Source organism: Manduca sexta, chromosome 8 (genome assembly GCF_014839805.1).
Source record: "Manduca sexta isolate Smith_Timp_Sample1 chromosome 8, JHU_Msex_v1.0, whole genome shotgun sequence".
Classification (NCBI taxonomy): Eukaryota; Metazoa; Arthropoda; class Insecta; order Lepidoptera; family Sphingidae; genus Manduca; species Manduca sexta.
This window is the reverse complement of record NC_051122.1, coordinates 13,685,810-13,706,471: the sequence shown is the minus strand read 5'-3', so window position 1 is coordinate 13,706,471 and position 20,662 is coordinate 13,685,810. Positions and strand designations below refer to the sequence as shown.

The window sequence follows — 20,662 nt, the reverse complement described above, 5'->3', positions numbered from 1 at the left end:
GAAATATTTTGAGTGTTAACATTACAAAATACTGTAAGGCGCGCATTGAAGCGCCGAGCCTCAGTTCTCCTCGCCTCATTTGAAGTAGGACATTGTAGCGGCTCAATGCTAAAAAGTAATAATACTCTTACAAACTCTTTTTCATGTCATGTCCTACCCAACTCTGACTTCAGTGAGTTGACATTAGTGCACATGTATTAACAATTCCCGAAATGTGCATTTGAACTCAAGGCCACGTGGATAGAAAGAAAATTATTACCTAAATAATTTGTTTGCGCATAGAAGTGACAAGTAAAATTTTAGTTTAGATTATTGAGTATAAATTTCATCGCATTGCATTTTCAAGTAGTTAGTAGACAAAGCCAGGTTAACGTATTATTCGTTATTACCCGGCGAGAGCTAGAAATCGCCACTGTCATGCGTATTGGTATTGCGGTACGTAGGTACTGGGTCTTAAACTATTTATCTACATACATACATACATAACATCACGCATTTTATCCCCGAAGGGGTATGCAGAGGCGCAACTAGGGCACCCACTTTTCGCCAAGTATGTTCCGTCCCATGATGTGATAGGGGGCGAGCCTATCGCCATATCGGGCACAAATTCCAGACTCCGGGCTGATACTGAGCAGAAAAAACCAAATATCACTTTGCCCGACCCGGGATTCGAACCCAGGACCTCAGAGCGCTATTGTACAGGACATGCAATACAACTACGCCACCGAGGCAGTCTACTATTTATCTGACAAAAAAAAATTATAAACATTTTTTGTTGCAAATTAAATTCTCTACAACTTTGGTCCAGTAAGTATTTGTCGTAGAACTATAAATAAAAAAGTTATAAGCGAAAATGTTAAGAAATTCAATGTTAAGCAATGTCCATTGCAACGTCATCAGAACGTGTGTTAATAAGGTTCATAATACTTTTTTTTGTACTCTCATTACGTACAACACAAACCTGCGGTTGTCGGCTTGTACGCGAATTACTTGGATCCTGAATCGCTTTGGCACAGATGAAGCAATTGTACTTTTCAATGGACTATAAAATGATTTACCTAAGTACACAAAACCGAATATGGAACAATAACCATAATTTTACAAAATAATTTTCTTTAAAATATAAATCATTCCCGCACTATGTATCGCTGCACCGGGTCGCCTCGAGCGCACCCACAAGCATACTACGGCACCTTAACACACACTACCACACCGACACCGTATCAGTATACACACATTTTGTGTTCATATACCAAACACGCACACAAAATATTTTCAGCACTCTCACTCTCGTTGGGTTTTACGAGGCTTTATGCCTCAATATTCCCTTCTCTCTCACACTCCCATGAGTGTATGGGATAGAATATGGCTAAAATTCTACCACATAATATGTATAGCTATAGTAGGTTTCTATATTAATCAGTATGTAAGTACTGAATAATCCAGACTTTTGCCCTCATAGATATTATATAAAATTCGAGGTTGCTAAGTTTTTAAACACTTCTATTATTGCATGTGTTGCGTAATTTTCCGTATTAAAATTATTAATCTTTTAAATCATTATGGATATCCGATGATTTTAGTATTACTTTAATTATAGTTGCATTATTATAATTATTGTAATGTATTGCACTATAATTTTACGTGTAAAATCTTCCTCTTCCCGAATCTTCCCCTTCCATAGAGGAACGCAACCATTTGTTCCTCTACAGTGGTGTCTACCTATACGACGCTAAAAAAGTTTTTGTCACATTTTAAGCAGTAATTTTATAGAAATTTAATAGAAGATTTTTTATGATGGTTTAAAGTGTGTAAAAAGTTTTTATCGGCGAGAATAGGTAAATTTGTGAGGTTATGGTAGACAACAACAATTTCATACTAACTGGCGAGTGCCGCGAAATGTACGCCTGACTTCAAGAAACTATAAGGTGCCTATTTACAACAGCATCCAAAATTAATGGGCGTTTTGGATGTTCTCGTACGAATAATCATTCATTGTATTGTATTTGTTGTTTTTGCACATTTTCTTCGAACGAGGCAAGTGTTTGGAATACATCTGGTTGAAAATAATGATACTACTTAACTGGTGCTATCAACAGAATATATTCTAAATCACATTCAGTTTTATTGTGAACGTATTTTATTGTATAATGTTGATAAACAGCGAATTTTAACCACAATATCTCGTCAATTAAGTAGGTACAGTATGTAACGATATTTTTAAACAAATCGTGCGCATCGACACCACAATAATAGTAGTGTTTTTACTTTTTATGAGATTAGTTTATAATTTATATAGTTTGTTAGTTATTACACCACAAGAAATTTCTTTCAGAGGTCACGATGGGTCGAAACCGACTTTAGACAAAAGTACCTAATATAATAATATGTATAAGTTGTCTCAGTGGCATAGTTGTATTGCGAGCGCGGCACGACCACCACTCTCTGAGACGGGCGATGTGATATTGGATACCTATTTTATTTTCTAACGTACATTTTAAATGAACAGAAGACGCGATTTCTGTTTATTCTGCTTTGGCTTGCCTATATCCAAAGCAGTAGTCGTTTCGATTTTCAAAGTTATGGGCACGTATCCCGATTTGCACCTGATCGAAACACCAAAAAAAAAAGAGTTTCAGTTACGGGCACTGCGTCAACGGATTGTTCCTCTTAAAAATTTCTATAAAAATATATTATAAAACAAAGTTCCCCGCTGCATTTGTCTATCTGCCTGAATGTGTTAAACTCAAAAGCTACTCAACGGATTTAGATAAAATTTGGTATGGAGATAGTTTGAGACTCTGGAAAGAACATAGGTTTCCGGGAAAATATATAAAATATATTATGATTATGATTGTCACTGACTCACTTTAATACGACGTTTGTATTATTCGTACAATGTCCCCAGCACCGTGAGGGGGTCGACATCATATTATACGCGCTCTTATAAACCACTGCCTCACTTATTAAAGGGGTCGGCACGCAGTTGACGGGATCGGGGCGTTGCCAACAATAATAATCGGATATTCCCAATATCCCATTAAATAAAAATCATATATTATTATATAGAGGGCGAAAGGGCGCTGCCGTGCCATTGTCAACACTGAGATCCGCGAAAAAATTATGTTTAAAAATATAAATAGTGCGAGTTTCTGCGATAGTGACTAATCAGGAGGACTATCATAAACTATACGAGTACGTCGAAGTGAAGTTTCTAATAAAAGTGAAGAATTACTGCCGAAAAGTCTCAAAAAAGTGCTACTAGCAACAGTGACTTTGTTACGGCGAAGTAAACAAAACTTGGAAAAACGAAGCAGTGACACCATACCAGAAGATTTATTAGAGGACAAAACACAAATAGAAACATCTCTAAAAAAAAAAAAGGTTAGTCGAGATTTAAAAACTGATGTTGTCTTTATAACCTTAAAACGGAAAAAAATAAAAAACTACCCTATCTTTAAAAATATTGGCAAAATTAACGCCGTCTATCGGCGAGAGGAAATATTTTAATTACAATTAGTACTTTTACTGGCTACTAGAGGGCAGCAATAGTACCAACAATTATCGTTAATCCAAACGTAACGCCATCTAGCGACAAAAAGCTGAACTAAAATTGTAAAAAAGAAGTCCCTAATATTTAAAAATGGAAAAGGTTATAGCAGCACTTAATGTGATTCAAAAGGACCTAGCAGAGCAAAAAATTGCTATCGCAAAGAGTGCTGAAAGCGTAACAGAAAAAATAACAGAAAATATAAATAAAATGCTAGACACAAAATTCAGTACATGGGAAGAAAACCAAGAAAAATTAAAAGAAAAAATAGAGAATCAAGAACAAAGACTCAATATGATAGAAAAACAGGCTCGGCTGAGAAACATAGTTTTCTTGGGCATAGAAGAAAGCGAAAGATCTTACTTTGACCTGGAAGCCAATTTAATTACATTTATAGAAAATTATTTCGGACTTAAATTATATTGCAGCGACATCCAAGAAGCCAGAAGAATTGGTAAAAAAAACGGAAAAGCACCGACCAGTCGCAGTAACATTTACCACTTTGGGAACTAAAATCAAAATTATGAATCAGAAGGGAGCCTTAAAAGATACCAATTACTACATAAAAGAAGATTATCCGTATCACGTATTAGAGAAGAGAAAAATTCTACAAGAACAAATAAAAATAGAGAAGGAGAAAGGGAATAAAGCGATAATTAAATATGACAAATTGGTTATATTGAAACAAAAGCCTGAAACCGAACAAACCGACAATAGGAAAAGGAATCTCTCTATATCACCACAGCAAAACCAAAACACTGTTAATGTTAATCCTAATAGTACCCACGTTGCCAAGAAAAATAAAACTTTGATGACACGCAATATGCCGCAAAGATCATCCAGCCTCTCAGAGGGAACGGTCAAACCAGGCATTCTTAATTTCCTAATAAACAAAAAAGTTGCAAACCACGAAGAGGATACTAACCAAACAAACAATAACAACATATAGCAACTAACAGCACCTCTCTCAAGATATAAAAATAATCAGCAAAAATCAAAAACCATCACAACACATCTTCCAAGCCGGCTGGTCACCGAGGAAGATAACGACCACCACCCTCCAAAGAATAAACTTAAAAACTACTCAAAACTTACTAAATCCTCGAAAAATCAGCTATACATTGCAACATATAATGTTAGAACACTCATGACTTACGAACGATTAATAGAACTAGAGCAAGCTCTACAAGGAATAAAATACGATGTTATCGGACTATCTGAAGTAAGAAGAATGGGAAACCAAATAAATGAATATGATAAATTTATATTATGCCACATTGGACAGACACCAGGGAAACATGGTGTTGGATTTCCAATAAACAAAACTTTAAAAAGCAACATTGAAAGCTTCAAAGGTATAACTGAAAGAGTGGCTCTATTAAACCTTAATTTTCAAGGACACTATCTAAGTATCATTCAAGTATACGCCCCTACAGAATCGGCAAGCGACGACGATATCAAAAGTTCTACGAAGACCTAGAGCTAGCACTAGAGTCTTCACATAAAACTCTATTATTAATTGGAGATTTCAATGCAAAAATAGGACAAACAACCACAGATGAATACATGATAACAAAACAATTTGGGTATGGAACAAGAAACGAAAGAGGCCAAATGCTAATAGATTTTGCCTATGAAAACAAACTATCGGTAATGAACACTTATTTCAACAAAAAACAAAAGCTTAGATGGACATGGCGCTCTCCAGATGGAAAATACAAAAATCAAATAGACTATATCCTCTCCAATCAACCTAAAATGTTTTCAAATGTGGAAACACTTAATCTAAATTTCCCATCAGACCATAGACTCGTAAGATCATCAATAAACTTAAATAAAAATATAAAGAAAAGTAGGGCTCGATTTAACAACACTCAGAGCAGCTCTCTCAAAACAGACGAAGAGATAAAATTATACAAAGAAAACCTTAAAAAGAACATACAGAGCCTATCAAATTACACACCCTCAGAAACAATACAAAAATACTATGACAAACTAATACAAACAATCAAAACTAGCATGGAACAGACGAGAGCAGCAACAAGGAAAGATAATAGTCACAAAATTCTGTCAGACCGAACTTTTGCGCTACTAAAAAGAAGACAACAACTACAAAAAACACCAGGCAAATCTCGAGCAGAAAAAAATGAACTAAGTGCGTTATATAAGCTAACGAGCAAATATATAAGAACAGATTATAAAAATTATAGAATAAAAACAATACAAACTTATATAAGCCAAGGAAAAAGTTACAAGAAAGCCAATAAAGAACTGCAAACAAATAAAACATGGATCGAGAGCCTTAACAAGACAGGGATTACAACTCATAGTCGTCTAGATATATTAAATATTGCTACAAACTTCTACAAAAACTTATACGAAAATAGACACCAGGAAGAACATAACATACCCGAGGATCACAACTGTCACGAAAACTCAGAAAACAATATAAATCCAATAGAAATACCGGAAATTATAAAAATGATAAACAAATTAAAAAAAAACAGACAAGAGCCCTGGGTCAGATAGTATACCAAATGAAGCAATAAAACTTGGATGCGATATATTAGCTAAGCCACTATCTTGCCTATTCAATTCCATGTTAAATACCGCTAAAACACCATCGCAGAGGTCTGAATCAAATATAATATTACTCTATAAAAAAGGCAACCCCAGCGATATAAGCAATTACAGACCTATAAGCCTATTACCATCCCTATATAAACTCTTTTCTTCAATATTAAATATGAAGATAAGCGAAACCCTAGATAATAAACAACCGATAGAGCAAGCGGGATTTCGTAGGGCTTCTCGACTATAGACCATATCCATACATTGGAACTTGTCATAGAGAAATATCGGGAACAACAGAGGCCGCTCTACATTGCTTATATTGACTACCAAAAAGCATTTGACACTATATCCCATAAAAGTATATGGGAAGCACTTAAAGCTCAAGGCGTAGATAACACTTATATACAAGTCATAAAAAACATATATAGCAAGAACACAGGTAAAGTCAAACTAGAATCGACTGGAAAGAGCTTTTACATCAAGAGAGGGTAAGGCAAGGCGACCCATTATCGCCGAAAATATTTATAGCAGTACTAGAAATAGTCCTAAGTAAACTAGATTGGAAAGACTATGGTCTAAAAATAAAAGGGAAACACCTAAACCATCTAAGATTTGCAGATGACATAGTCCTTCTATCCGAAACCAGTGATAAGCTACAACAAATGATGAAATCTCTCAACACAGCCAGCCAGCAAGTAGGCCTAGAGATAAACTTATCGAAAACAAAAATAATGACAAATAGCTTCAGAAACAACATCACCATAGAAAACGAATCGATAGAGTACGTTGATCAATATGTCTACCTGGGGAAGCAGATCGGATTAGATAACAGCAATAACGAACTCGAGGTCCAGAGGAGAACAAGAAATACCTGGAATAAGTTCTGGAATTATAAGGAAATCATGAAGAGTAACATGTCAGTACAGCTTAAAAGGAAAATCATGGACTCCTGCATCATTCCATGCCTAACATACGCCTGCCAAACATGGAAATTTACTAAAAAAATAAAGAACAGGGTAGTGACTTGTCAGCGAGGCATGGAGCGCAGTATGCTAAAAATCAAAAAATCTCAAAAGGTCAGACACTCAAAAATAAGAAACGTCACCAAAACAATAGATGCGCTGAGTTATGCCCAAAAGCTAAAGTTCAGGTGGGCTGGCCATGTAGCGAGATTGAACGACAATAGGTGGACATACGAGACTATAACATGGAAGGGCCCCGTTGGCAACTGACGATTTACCTACGTAAAAGTGGAGGCCCCGTTGGCAAACGACGAGTAGGCAGGCAATACACACGATGGGAAGACAATATAAAAAAGATCGCTGGAACACGTTGGATAGAAGTCGCAAAAAATAGAGACAAATGGAAAACTTTGGAGGAGGCCTTCACCTGAGGGGGGTCCATGTAAAACCAAGAAACAAACATAATATGTAGTTACTTATTTATTTTTTAATTATTGCATGGAATAAAAGGCTTTTTTATTTTTATTTTTTTTTTATTTTTATTTTATTTTATATTATTATATATAGTAAATCATAAATCACGTAGGTATGACTATATTAATAACCTTTTGAGCCTGAGGCACTTATATATTATACATATAAGTAGGTACTAATTGAAGGCTACCAGTAGAATTGAAATAAATTCATTTAATAAGTGTTGTGTAGTTTGAACATGTGGTATCGCCGACTGTAGTGTCCACTCCGTGTGATTATACCGTCGAAGCGATCGATACACGTTCAGCATGACCCCCACGTCGAGCACGGCGGCATGTGGCAGCGGTCAGCCGCGCCTCATCACCGGTAGCACACGCTGTCGGCTCACGCGTCGCGTGCAGGTACTACACTATAAACGTTTTTCAATATCGCTTTGTCACTAAGTAAACAACCCTCGGTTATTATTGGGCGTGACGGCGCTGTCACACGGCAATCGATGTCCGTGAATAAGGACGGCGGACGTACTCGCCGCGGGGCAGTCGTGACGAGCGTCGTGACCCGGCGGACGTGCACCTGTGTGAATCCTTTGTGGCGCATCAGCTCGACACTGACGTTATAACGCCGAGTAGTGATGGAGGAGGTCGGGGAGCCCACTCTGATGCAGGCACTGCGCGCGCACCGCAGCGAGGTGACGTGTGTGGACGTGCGCGGCGCGTGGCTCGTCACCGGCAGTGGCGACCGCACGCTGCGGCTGTGGCGCTGGGCGGCCGGCGCCGGCTGGCAGGAGAGCACCGCCGCGGCCCGCGCGCACCGGTACGGCGTGACGGCGGCGCGGTGGGCGGCCGCCGGCGTGCTGCTCGCCTCCGCCGGCGTGGACGGCGACGTGCGCTTGTGGTGCGGCCGTTCGCTGACGGCGCGGCGCGTGCTGGCCGCGCCGGGTGCGACCGCGGTGCGCGCGTTGTGCTGGGCGGGCGGTGCGCGGCTGGCGGCGGGGCACGACGACGGCGCGGTGTGCGTGTGGTCGGCGGCGCGCGGGGCGCTGGTGGTGCGTCTGTGCGCGCATGAAGGCGCCGTGCACGCGCTCGCGATGCCGGCACGCAGCGCTCTGCTGCTCACCGCCTGCACGCATGGCGTGCTCAAAGTGTTCGATATGGCAGGTGAGGCGAACCGCATCGTAACGTTACAAATAATGATAAACAGATTACATATTGATTAAAAATTAAGGGAATTATATAAATACTGTACTTAGTCTATTGCGATTTATGTGTATAAGTACATACATATATTATGTAAAAAAATATTATATCATATTTTGACATTTTACTCTATAAAATTAATTAGTGGCATAGATAAAAATGTTACACTTTTAATAAAAAAAAAAAAAAACAAAAAAAAGGATATTATTACAATGTTTCGTTTATTTAAGAGGTGTGCCTGAGTGGTGGGTCCAACGATTCGCCGGCGCCGACTCCTTTGCTGTGGATTGATGGGGCACACGACTTGGGTGCTTTGTGCGCAAACGCAAGCGACGATGGCGCGGTCGCCGCCACCGGCGGGCACGACGGTGTCGTGCGCGTATGGTGCGTGTCCGAGGAGGCGGGCGCGCGGCGCATGCGCGCGGGGCCGACACTCGAGGGTCACGCGGCGGCCGTGACGGCGCTCTGCTGGGCCACAGGCACCTCGCGCGCTATTCTCGCCTCTGCCTCACTGGACCGTACGGCGCGCCTGTGGGAGCCCGCCGCCGCCGGCGCGTGTCTGCGCGTACTCAGCGCGCATACGCGTTATCTTACATGTGTGCTACTGGCGCCAGACCTCAGATACATGATCACTGGTAATGTGTATATATTATTGTGTGTAGAGCACCTCCATTTTTAGCTTTTAGGATTAAGTATAACATAATTATTATGTATTTACCATAAAAATGATATGTACTTGCATTATTGCGTAAACTTTATAATATTGTATGTGTAGGGTCCAACGACAAATCCGTGCGAACTTGGTCACTGGGTGAATTTTCGCTGGATGGTGAGCTGGAGCCGGCGTGTGCGGCGCTAGCGCATTTTGCGCTCGGAGACCTTGAGGTGCGCGGGAAATTATCCAGGGGTACGGGTTAGCGACTTACGACGTGTTTACAGTAGAGTTCGTGACAGCAGGGTATCGGGCCGGTGAGCGATGAATCGACGGAGGAGGCGCCGAGCGAGGACCGCGGAGAGGGCGGAGAGGCGGTGGCGACGGTGTGCGCGCACGCCGGTGCCGTCAACTGCGTCGCAGTGCACGGGGACCTGCTCGCAACCGCCTCCAGGTACTACACGCGCACTGTCTAAACCTCACAACTACATCAGTGCTCTAATGCAACGGTTCTGACCTCAATATTTCATAATCGCATTCAAAATGTTTGCAGTCAATAGCTCGGGTACAGACTATAATAATAATATTATTATCTACAGAATATAGGTGCTGAATGCCGATCCCTCCTATTTGGAGGGATGGTACTTCTTAAACGTGCGAAGTCTGTTTTTCACTTACAGTCAGATCGTTTAAATGAGTACTTGTTAAGTAGTTTTAATTGTCTTTATAAAATAACTCGCCATGGTCGCTACATGTTTGAGCCTGCAAAATAAAATTGTAATGACGTTTCCAGGCTTTTCAACTCATCGGCCATGTTGGGTTAAAATACATTTTATAACCATAAACATAACTTTAACACAATTAATACTAGCTCTAACTGTAGACGTAAAATAAAAAAGTAATTTTCGGAGAAAATAGACGAAATAAAGTAGGTAATCCATTTTGTGGCGGCATTATCCGCACAAAACATCAGTTTTATAAACAAAACTTCAAATTAATAAAATAAACTTAAAACTAATAATTAAACTGCTAAAACTTTAATACTATTATCATTAAAATAAAAATTGTAAAATAAAATTTCAATGTACAAATGGTACAACATTCGGTATATACAGCGATCAACTAACAATGCCCTACGTCACATAAACCGGTCGAAGCGGGCGCGTACGCTCCGCCTGTCACGTAGCCCCTGGGCGACCGCAGTCAGTCAGCCGACGAATGCGGCGCGGATCGCTCTCGCTGTCGCTTACGCTTGTTACCAGTATTTTGTATCATAGTATTTTGTTCGTTTAGTTTCGCTGTAGACTTTCTCTTTATTTTCTCTCCTTCTTTGTTGTAGTGCGTGTTTATTCTACTCTTGTGTGAATTGTACTCTTACTCTGTGCAAATAAACTCTCTTTACGTGTGGATGTTACTTCTATTAGTTCTATCCGCTACACTCGAGTCTAACACTACCTACACATTTAATTTTACTCTCCCTAATTCTTATAACAAGTACTTAAAAACACTAATTACTCTCCAGTGTCGATGCCTACTATTTGTTTTTGAATTTCGTTACATACTGTACTTAAGTACTTATTTGACAAGATAATAAGGTTACAATTAGCTGTTTATCGAAATTATAAAATAAATTGCATTAATAATAAAATTGAATGTGAATCAAAATCACAAAAGGATATTGAATATCTCTAAGCATCGATGTAATGGATAATGTTTATTTTCAACCAGACGTATTCTAAACGCTTGTCTTTTTTGAGAAAAATGTGCAACATTAACATTAACATTTTCGTATAGGAGCATCCAACGCGCCAATTAGTTCACATACTGATATAATGACCTTATAAGTTTCTTGTAGTCAGGCGTACATTTCGTTTTTCAACATAACTTCACGAATGTACCTACTCTCGCCGATCAAGACTATTGACACAATTAAAATCATCACAAGTAATATTTTCACATTTTTTTTGTATTCAAATAACTCAAAAATATTCTAATAAATACAAATAATTAAAAATGTATCACCGGCTCAATCAAAACAAATAACTGGTGCCAGATACGAAACAAAATTATACCATAAAATTAATGCTGAAAATGTGACAAAACCTTTTGATAACTACTGGTGGTAGGTCCCTCATATGTGAGAGTCCGCCTGGGTAGGTGCCGCCGCAATATCCTTTTCTACCGCCAAGCAGCAGTGTGTATTTACTGATGTGTTTACTGCTTTGAAGGACATAATAGTCAGTGTTACTAATGGACATAATAAGATTTAACATCTCATGTTAATGAGTAGTGCGTAATTCGCAGCAGCAGCTATTGTCGTCTCGGTCACATGACAAAATAATAATATTAATATATTATATAGATGCATCGATCCTGTATACTGTGTGGCACAATGATAGTTACAATAATTTAATTCATACCGTAGTTGTGCATCGTGGCCGACGGTGTAGGTCCACTATAATAAACAAATATTTGCGAATCATCCGCCAGATACTACTGGTGACCAATGGTAGGTAATTATAAATGATTCCGGATTGTGGTATTGTGTTCCATGGTAATAAAAATTGGTAGTTGTTAAAAACTGTTGTAGCGACGGTCAGGTGAAGATATTTCGGTGGTGCGTGGTGGAGCGCACGGCGCGCGAGGAGCACGCGCTCGAGGGGCACCAGTACCCGGCGCTCGCGGTCGACTTCGGCGCCGGCGGGCGCGTGCTGGTCTCCGCGGGGCTCGACGGCACCGCCTGCCTCTGGGACGTGCAGGTGCAGACTCACCCGAGCCACTCATCTATCTATACTATTATATAAACCTGAACATTTGCTTGTTTGTTTGAACAAGTTAATCTCAGGAACTACTGGTGAATTGAAAAATAGTTTTAGTGTTGGATGGCCAATTTATTGAAAAAGCTGTAGGTTATGGAACATCACGCTAATAGTAGCGGAGCATTGATGTAAATGTTGCAATAACGGGGAAAAGATATCATTTTTAAAATGTTCCGTTGCATGCGCTGAGCAAACGATTAGAGTAACGCAACAAATATGTATGACGGAATCGGACCCCCGAAAAAAGTAAAAAAAGAATATTATATAGAAAGTCTCCCGCCGCATCTGTCTGAACACGATAAACTCAAAAACTACCTACCATTTACGCGGGCGGAGACGCGAGCAAAAGCTAGTGTTTAATATAAGTATTCATTTTTCATGATTTGGATAGCATAAGTTCTCTTAATTTACATGAAAACATGATTGTGCGTGTAAGACGGGCGTGCTGTTGAGGTCGCTGTGCGTGCCGAGCGGCGCGGCGGGCGCGGGCGGCGAGGTGGGCGGCGGGGGCGTGCGCGGCGCGCGCCTGTCGCCGCACCACGCGCCGCTCGTGCTGCTCGCCACCGACGACGGCCTGGCACCGATGTGGGGCCTCACCAGCACCAGCGCCGTGCCCGACCAGTCAGTACCCATCTCACACTTTATATTCACTATTAGCAACACAATCCATAGATCTAAACAATTTATACATAATATACTTTGCATTTTCCTTTTGGAGCTCATCTACGCACTATGTTATTATCATGTTTACTACTGAAATCCATGAGCGTAAATGATAATTTGTCCGTCGGGGCATTCGAACCACGCGTCATAGAGTTTGCAAGTTGAAATGATTATATTTACAGCGTGTTTGCGGGACACACGGAGGCGGTGACGTGCTGCGCGTGGTCGCCTGATGGGCACGCGTTGGCGACGGGGGCGGCAAGCGGCGAGCTGCGCGTGCACGCGACGCCACCCGCTTCCGCACTGCACCACGAGCCGCTCGCACACGACCTTGGTGCGTTTCGCGCGGACACTTGCGCCATCCTACTAGCACTGAGCGTTTCTAAACCACTGTTGTTGCGCGCAGGCGTCCAGAGCTGCGACTTCGCACCGATATGCAGCGACCACGACCTCCCTGACAGCACATATTTACTCGCTACCGGTGGTTGTGATTCACTCATTAAGCTGTGGATAATAGAGCTCGCTGAGGTTTGCGTCACACGCAATTTCTATCTATAACTATGTACTAAGATAAAAATGTGTGATGACTATTGGTATTTTTGTTATCAGGCAGGAAATAACGTATCGGTGCGCACAGTACGTCAGTGGGAGGCGCACGGAGGCGATGTGACTAGCGTTCGGTGGGGCACGAGGGCGTGCAGCGCGCTGCTCGCGAGCGCGGGCTCAGACCGATGGGCGCGCGTGTGGCGCGTGGCAGACGCGGGCGGGGTCGTCGAGCCGCATGCGGCCGTGCACACTGACGGTGCGCTTGTCGTGGCGCTGCTGCCCGCACCTGACAGCGAGTGTGACGACGCGCCGGTGGAGCGCGGGCCGCTGCTGACGGTGGGCACGCTCGGCGGGGAGCTGGTGGTGTGGCGGGTGTCCGCCGTTGAGCGGACCGACTGTGAGAAGGACGAGGGCGCTACGCCGCGTTGGTGGGGCGCGCCCGGTGTAGCTCACTGGTTGCGGGAGTACGTCACGCGCCCGCCCGGTCAGTGCGACGCCGTCGGCAACACACGTGGAGAGAACGGTTCTAATGCACTTCATAAAGTTTTATGGTACAGGGTCAACGATGTCGCGTGACGCAGAGGCGGAGCTATTACAGCGCGCGCGAGACCAGTGCATCACCGGCGCTGCACTACTCGACGAGCCACTCGAGCGACTACTCGCTGACCTAGGATATGGTACCGTGACATTACTAACTTTGGCATTAAGGTACGATGTTTTGTGGTGATTAAGGTTTGGCATGTACATAGGTGCAGAGTGCGAGATAGCAGAGGATGGCACGCAGCGAAGTAAGGAGGAACTGGAGCGCAGCGAAACTCGCGCACGCCTGCGCAGCGAACTGCAGTGGATGCGCCGCGCACCACCGCTGCCGCACCTGGTGAGTGAGGCGCTCGTGGATAGCGCGCGAGCCCGCCGTGACGCGTATTATTATGTTGCAGGTCCACGACGCGCCGCACGCGCTTCTGTGCCCGCTGACGCACGCGCTGCTGCACGAGCCGGCACGCGCCGCCGACGGGTTCACATACGAACGCGCTGCCATACACGAGTGGTTCCTAGCTGCGGGTGAGTAGCGCCTCGAGCACACACATAGTCCAGAGATCATCATAGATCATAGAATTGCTCACATATCTATTATGACTATATTGGGCACTGCTGAAAGTGAGTGTCTATAATAAAGATAGATATGTGTGTGCGTGAATCTAACCCAATTATAATAGCTTCGCAACGTAGTTCACAGCACTCAACACTACTGAGTAGCACTTGCCACGTATATTTGAACAATCGGGGCATGTTTACTTTGTGCGAGTGGTTGTTTATATGCAGGCGAGGCGGTGTCGCCAGTGTCAGGGCGGCGGCTGCACTCGACGCGCGTGCAGCCCAACTACGCGCTACGCGACCGCTTGCGCGCCTTCCTCGACCACCTCGAGGCATCCCCGTGAAGCACGATTTCACTATTGGTCAGTAACAGCGCCCACATAGGGATATTTGTTAGTACAGTCAATATGTAATACATATATTCTAACACAATGTATTAGTTTTTTATAAAAATACAATGATAGCTACTGATTGCAGAAGACGCGAAGTGGTTAGCGCGTCGTCGCTTGTCGGTGGACACATGATCATACGCTGTCGGCGGGTATATTATGTCATAATATTTTGTCTTTGTGATAGCGATGTGAGGTGTGGAGAGCGAGTGGGTTTTAATAAATTTTAATTATGGTCATCCAAGCGTTGGTGTTTTATTTCTGGCCCCGCGAGTCCCATTAGAAGAATAATGTTTTATAATCACTTATTCAATCAAATGATTTTATTTCATATTGATTATGTTATTAATGTATGGATTGATATACTTTTTACAATTTGCAATTAAATAATGTTAAATCTGTCCGAAGCTGCTGCAGTACGTGTATGACTTATTCTCCGTTCTGATCAGACACATCACAAATAACATTATTTGACGTAATAATATGGTCAGGACTCGGGTGTACTGCTCGTAGTTATGAAGTTTGTTATCGGCGATCATAAGGGTAAGAAGTATAATTTTTTTTTCATTATCATATAGTTAAACTTTTGGTTAAACTTTTGGAACTTTTGGGTGTGGAACGGTCTGCCAAGACGAATGTCCGCAGGTTCAAATCCCAAGGGCACACACCTCTGACTTTTCTAAAAAAAATCATGTGTGTATTCTTTGTGAATTTATCGTTCGCTTTAACGGTGAAGGAAAACATCGTGAGGAAACCTGCACATCCGAGAAGTTCTCTATAGGAATTTCGAAGGTGTGTGAAGTCTACCAATCCGCACTAGGCCAGCGTGGTGGACTAAGGCCTAATCCCTCTCAGTAGTAGAGGAGGCCCGTGCTTTAGCAGTGGGCAAGTATATAATACAGGGCTGATATTATTTTATTATTATAAACTTTTGGTTCGAAAATTTAAATGTTTTATATTGTCATAAATCATTTTACTACAGATAATTTGATTAATTTTTCATCTGCATATCGATGTAATGCATAATTATTATTTATTTTATACACGAATGTCATACAAAATAATATTAGGCCCTAGCGAGCCGTATTACGATATTGTTTCATATTTTGCAGATGAAGCAATAATATTTTCGTTAAATAATTACCAATGGGCTATTATAATTACTATTAAGCGAATCTCTTTGGTAAATAACGTTTAATGTGCACAATGCTTATACGATACGTTTCATCCGTATAGGCGTGTTTTATAAAATAAATAATGATACAAAATATAACGGGTATAGTCATCCTGACTCCTTGTGAAAATTCATATTTAAATCGCTGATGCGCGTATTGTGCGATCTATAGTATATTTTATAATTAACCGACTTCAAAAAAAGGTGGAGGTTATCAATTCGACGTGATTTTTTTTTGTGTATATTTGATACCTCATAACTCGCTCATTTATGAATCGATACGGAAAATTCTTGTTTTAGCGAAAGAATATCTCTTCAGATTAGTCCCATAAATTTTTCAACATCGCTTCAGTAGTTTGGTTTTAAAACTAAAAAAACTAGAATAATTATGTCGTCCAAGAAAACGAAATAGCGAATTTAGCTTTCCTATGACGTTTTTAGTTATGTTTTTGCATTAAGGTTGGTTGAGTGTACTTTTCACATACTTATACATATAGCATAACATCTTTTCTCAGAGGTAGGCAGAGACGTAACATTTCAGCGCGATAGTCGTACTGCGAACGAAACACATTAGTTGTGTTTTTGAGTTGGGTTTAGTTGACTCTAAACTGACTCTAAACTCTAACTCTAGTTGACTCTATATATCACAAATCCTTTTCCCCTTATCAGGGGTAACCTCTGCTAACACTGTGCAAAAAATTATTCATAAGTAACGTATAGTTTCGTCAAAAATCTCGATTTTAGATTTATGGTTTTTAGATCACGCTGTCTCTTAGAGCGCTTAACTGAAGTGAATGAACTACGTCACAGCTGATGATATTATTACCGAACCTATAGGGTTAAGAAGGTCAGCTCACAAATGAACTCTCAATACGTTTACCGACTTGGTTGCAGCAGTTCATTGAGTCGTGGAATTTGAAATAAGATTCGCAAATTACTACAAAAACGGCTCCTACCCCCCAAACAACACGCGATAATAAAACGACATCCAATAAATAAATACCATCATGCAAGTGTATGACAAGGAAATAATTATTTTGTATGTTGCCTTTAAAGAAAAGTATTGATTATTTCGTCAATTATAAACGTTATTTTCCTTAATAAAATAGTTTGCTTACCAAAAAAGTTACCTGCATAATTATTAAAGTTACAAGATTTAAATCTATTGGTATCGTATTTTTTTTAGATTCCACATGATATTCCGACAGTATTTTAAATCCAATATTAATATTTCGGTTTGTCATAATATCTAAAAGAAGACTACGTAGAGATTACCGAACGTCATATTATGTTTTCTGTACCATTTCTTTGCTAGATAGTCTTTGACCGAGTCCGAAGAGCGCGCGATTATTCAATACAATAGTACTCTTTCTCGCCTAAACACGCAGTGTTGTCAGTATAAACTTTTTTACCAAAAAGCTTGCTCAAACGACACAGCGTTTAAAAAATTCTGATATAAGATTTTTTTTTATTACATGATGTTCTAACAGATTTAACACACAATTGTATTACAAAAATAAAATAAGTAATGATTTATAACGAAATGATTAATGAAAAGTCTACCTAATTAAAATAATACACAGCAATATTTTAGTATTGTTGAAACATTATTTTAAGTAATAAAGTATAATAGAGATTTTGGATTCAGTCATTCATTTACACTAGGCATACAGGGTATAAAATAAACAAGATATTGCACAATAAGGTAATAATAAAAAAAAGTTTGGTAACACTGCGAGGGCACGTGTTAGTTGTAAAATTCTGGCTCATCAAATATCGTGTACCATCAAATATAGTGTTGCCAGGGTCAATTCGTTTAAAATCAAGAAGGTAAATCAAATCAAGATTTAGTGTTGTAGATTGGGATATAAAAAGTTTTATTTATTGCGTTATACAAAAATAAAATCACTGCAAGTCATGCTAAAGTTGCATTTTAATTTGGATTTCTGTTTAAACATCAAAGCACAGACCGCCGGGTAGTCGCTTCTCTAAGCAAGGGACAAAACAAAACTGTACCTTCCGCGCTAGTGAGATGATACGTGCTATTTTTATTGCATTGTCGCACTCAACATAGTAATGTATGCGTACTTTATTTTTTCTTAATACTTAATGGTTTTTAATAATTTTATTGGTGCAAAACGGGTCACGTCCCCAGAACTCTGAAAATCGGGACGTCTCGCGCAAATCGGGACATCAGGCAACACCACTCCAGACCCTTGCCGCTACTTTGTGGAATTCGCTAAACTTGTGTGTTGCGTGTCGGTCGGTCAGGTAGGTACTAAGAAATTTAAAGTGGTCCATCTAAATGCGACCTTAAAACGTATAAAATAGAGTCTATTTTTAGAAATATGTTTTTTGTCATTTTGAATCTATTACTATTATATAAAGCTGAAGAGTTTGTTTGTTTGTTTGTTTGAACGCGCTAATCTCAGGAACTACCGGTCCAAACTGAAAAAATATTTTTGCGTTGGATAGCCCTTTATTCGTGGAGTGCTATAGGCTATATATCATCAAGCTATACCCAATAGGAGCGGAGCAGATTACTGCTCCGCTCCTGAGATTAGCCATTAGGCTAATCTCAGGAACTACCAGTCCAAAATGAAAAATTCTTTTTGCGTTGTATAGCCCTTTGTTCGTGGAGTGCTATAGGCTATATATCATCAAGCTATACCCAATAGGAGCGGAGCAGTAGTGGCTAATCTCAGGAACTACCGATTCGAACTGAAAAATTATTTTGGTGTTCAATAACCCTTTATTTGTGGAGTGCTCTAAGTTAGATATCATCACGCTATGACCAATAGGAGCGGAGCAGTAATGAAACATGTTGCAAAAACGGGGACAATTTATTAGTTTTGAGAGCTTCCGTTGCGTGCGCTGCGTAAACGGTTCAAGTTATGCAACAATGATGTATGACGGGATTGTTCCTCTTAAAAAGTTCTAAAAAATATATTATCGAACAAAGTCCCCTGCTGCATCTGTCTGCCTGAACGTGTTATACTCAAAAACTACCCAACGTATTAAGATGAAATTTTGTATAGAGACAGTTTGAGACCCTGGGAAGAACATAGGCTCCCGGGAAACTACTACTTTTATAATGGAAAACTTTAACCTGAAAAACTTTACAACGCGGGCGGAGCCGCGGGCAAATAGTATTTTATGTTTTGAAACTGAACTAATCACAATCTATTGATTATGTTTCTATCGGAGGCTGTCTTTACTATTTTAATGTGGATTTAGGAATTTTGCGATAGGTACTGAATGGAAAAATCCAATATCATTTTGTCCGACCCGGCATTCGATCCCGTGACCTCAGTAAAGCATCCGTATAATACAACTGCGGCATCGAGGTAGTCACAAATTAACTGTATTAAAAATACTTTGAAGTATGGAACAACTTTTAAACGAACAAGCAATCTACTAATCATCATTAGGTATTGGTAAACGCATTTACTATTTTGAATACTTACATGTTTAGATACTTATTAAGACGCCGCGCCGCGCCGTGACGCATCTCGTCGCGTGACATTTTTACCTCAGACTATCACATTACCTAATTATTATCAAGATTGTAACTTCGTTATTAATTGTTCGTGTGAATTGCTAGACTTGCAGAATGATATTTTATTGTTATGAGTGTTATAAATCTAACCGTTGAACGTATTAATTATACCTACTTATCTACTTAAATGGATATAACTACCTACATTAGAATGTGTGTGTTTTGATTTAAAAGAATGAAACCACTTTAAAATTACAGAAATCATGTGTTATGTGTACCTAACTTATGCAATTGTGGTTGTTTGATTAGTGTCGTTTGTTGCTTATGATGATAGTTTGAGCATAGAAAATATTGTTCTAATGAAATGTGATGATTGGTGCGTGATGTTTATGTTGGCGTTGGACGTCCACCTACAAGGTGGACAGACGACTTGATAAACGTCGCAGGAACTCGTTGGATACAGGCAGCTTTCGACAGGTCCGTCTGGAATTTTTTAGGGGAGGCCTATGTTCAACAGTGGACTTTATGTGGCTGATGATGATGATGATGTTTAGGTATGTGTCTTTTTGTAACGTCGGCGTAGCGTCGTCGCTGCTGGTCTAATTGTTGATTGAGTGATGTGGCACGACACAAAAGGTAGTTAAAGCGACGACATCAGCTGTTCGGTTGCGGCGCGGCGCGCGCGGTGCAACCGAACACTACCCTTGCGCTGCGAGTGTGCATCACTTGTTCGTGTGCGTGAGCATATTATCAATGACTGTGTGCGATGTTGCCGCTCCGACGAATTCTAGTATAGTAGTAGTGGCAAAAATGTGTGTAAAAATAAAATGACTATTTTAATATTTATTTTGTTTGAAAATTATACTTTTTTATTTTAGACCTATGGTTAGAGTAACTTATTGTAAATTGTTTCTTTCAACATGACTTATTCGCAGTTAAATTGAAGTCTAGGGTTACAAAATGACCCTGTATAAGTTGTGTTTTTGCGTTAGGTTTGCTTGAATTTACTTCTTACATACATATATATAGCATCACACCTTTTCCTCTTTTCAAGGGTAGGCAGAGGTGT

The 20,662-nt window shown here is 40.5% G+C and overlaps 1 protein-coding gene across 8 annotated transcripts; it reads left to right on the top strand.

Moving 5' to 3' along the window:
* The first annotated feature begins 7,825 nt into the window (after positions 1-7,825).
* Positions 7,826-15,164, top strand: LOC115450714 (WD repeat, SAM and U-box domain-containing protein 1). Of its 8 annotated transcripts, none has more exons than XM_037436592.1 (14): positions 7,826-8,717; positions 8,987-9,391; positions 9,532-9,641; positions 9,711-9,862; positions 11,999-12,167; positions 12,664-12,848; positions 13,073-13,224; positions 13,297-13,418; positions 13,500-13,920; positions 13,994-14,113; positions 14,192-14,313; positions 14,375-14,498; positions 14,760-14,893; positions 15,009-15,164. In XM_037436592.1, exons 1-13 carry the CDS (start codon positions 8,192-8,194, stop codon positions 14,873-14,875), a joined length of 2,724 nt encoding a protein of 907 aa, XP_037292489.1. In that variant the 5' UTR covers positions 7,826-8,191; the 3' UTR covers positions 14,876-14,893; positions 15,009-15,164. The 8 variants fall into 8 exon arrangements, with proteins under 8 accessions (XP_037292489.1, XP_037292486.1, XP_037292488.1 ...); XM_037436591.1 differs by having other exon boundaries at positions 7,828-8,717; positions 14,186-14,313; positions 15,012-15,164; XM_037436593.1 differs by having other exon boundaries at positions 7,829-8,717; positions 9,714-9,862; positions 14,186-14,313.
* The last annotated feature ends 5,498 nt before the right edge of the window (positions 15,165-20,662 follow it).

What these genes read in the sequence shown, in the direction of transcription:
- LOC115450714 (XM_037436586.1), top strand. Translation starts at nt 8,192, where the DNA reads ATGGAGGAGGTCGGGGAGCCCACTCTGATGCAGGCACTGCGCGCGCAC. An exon ending in CAAAGTGTTCGATATGGCAG is followed by an intron (nt 8,718 to 8,986) that starts GTGAGGCGAACC and finishes CGTTTATTTAAG; the next exon opens with AGGTGTGCCTGAGTGGTGGG. An exon ending in GCCGCTCGCACACGACCTTG is followed by an intron (nt 13,225 to 13,296) that starts GTGCGTTTCGCG and finishes TGTTGCGCGCAG; the next exon opens with GCGTCCAGAGCTGCGACTTC.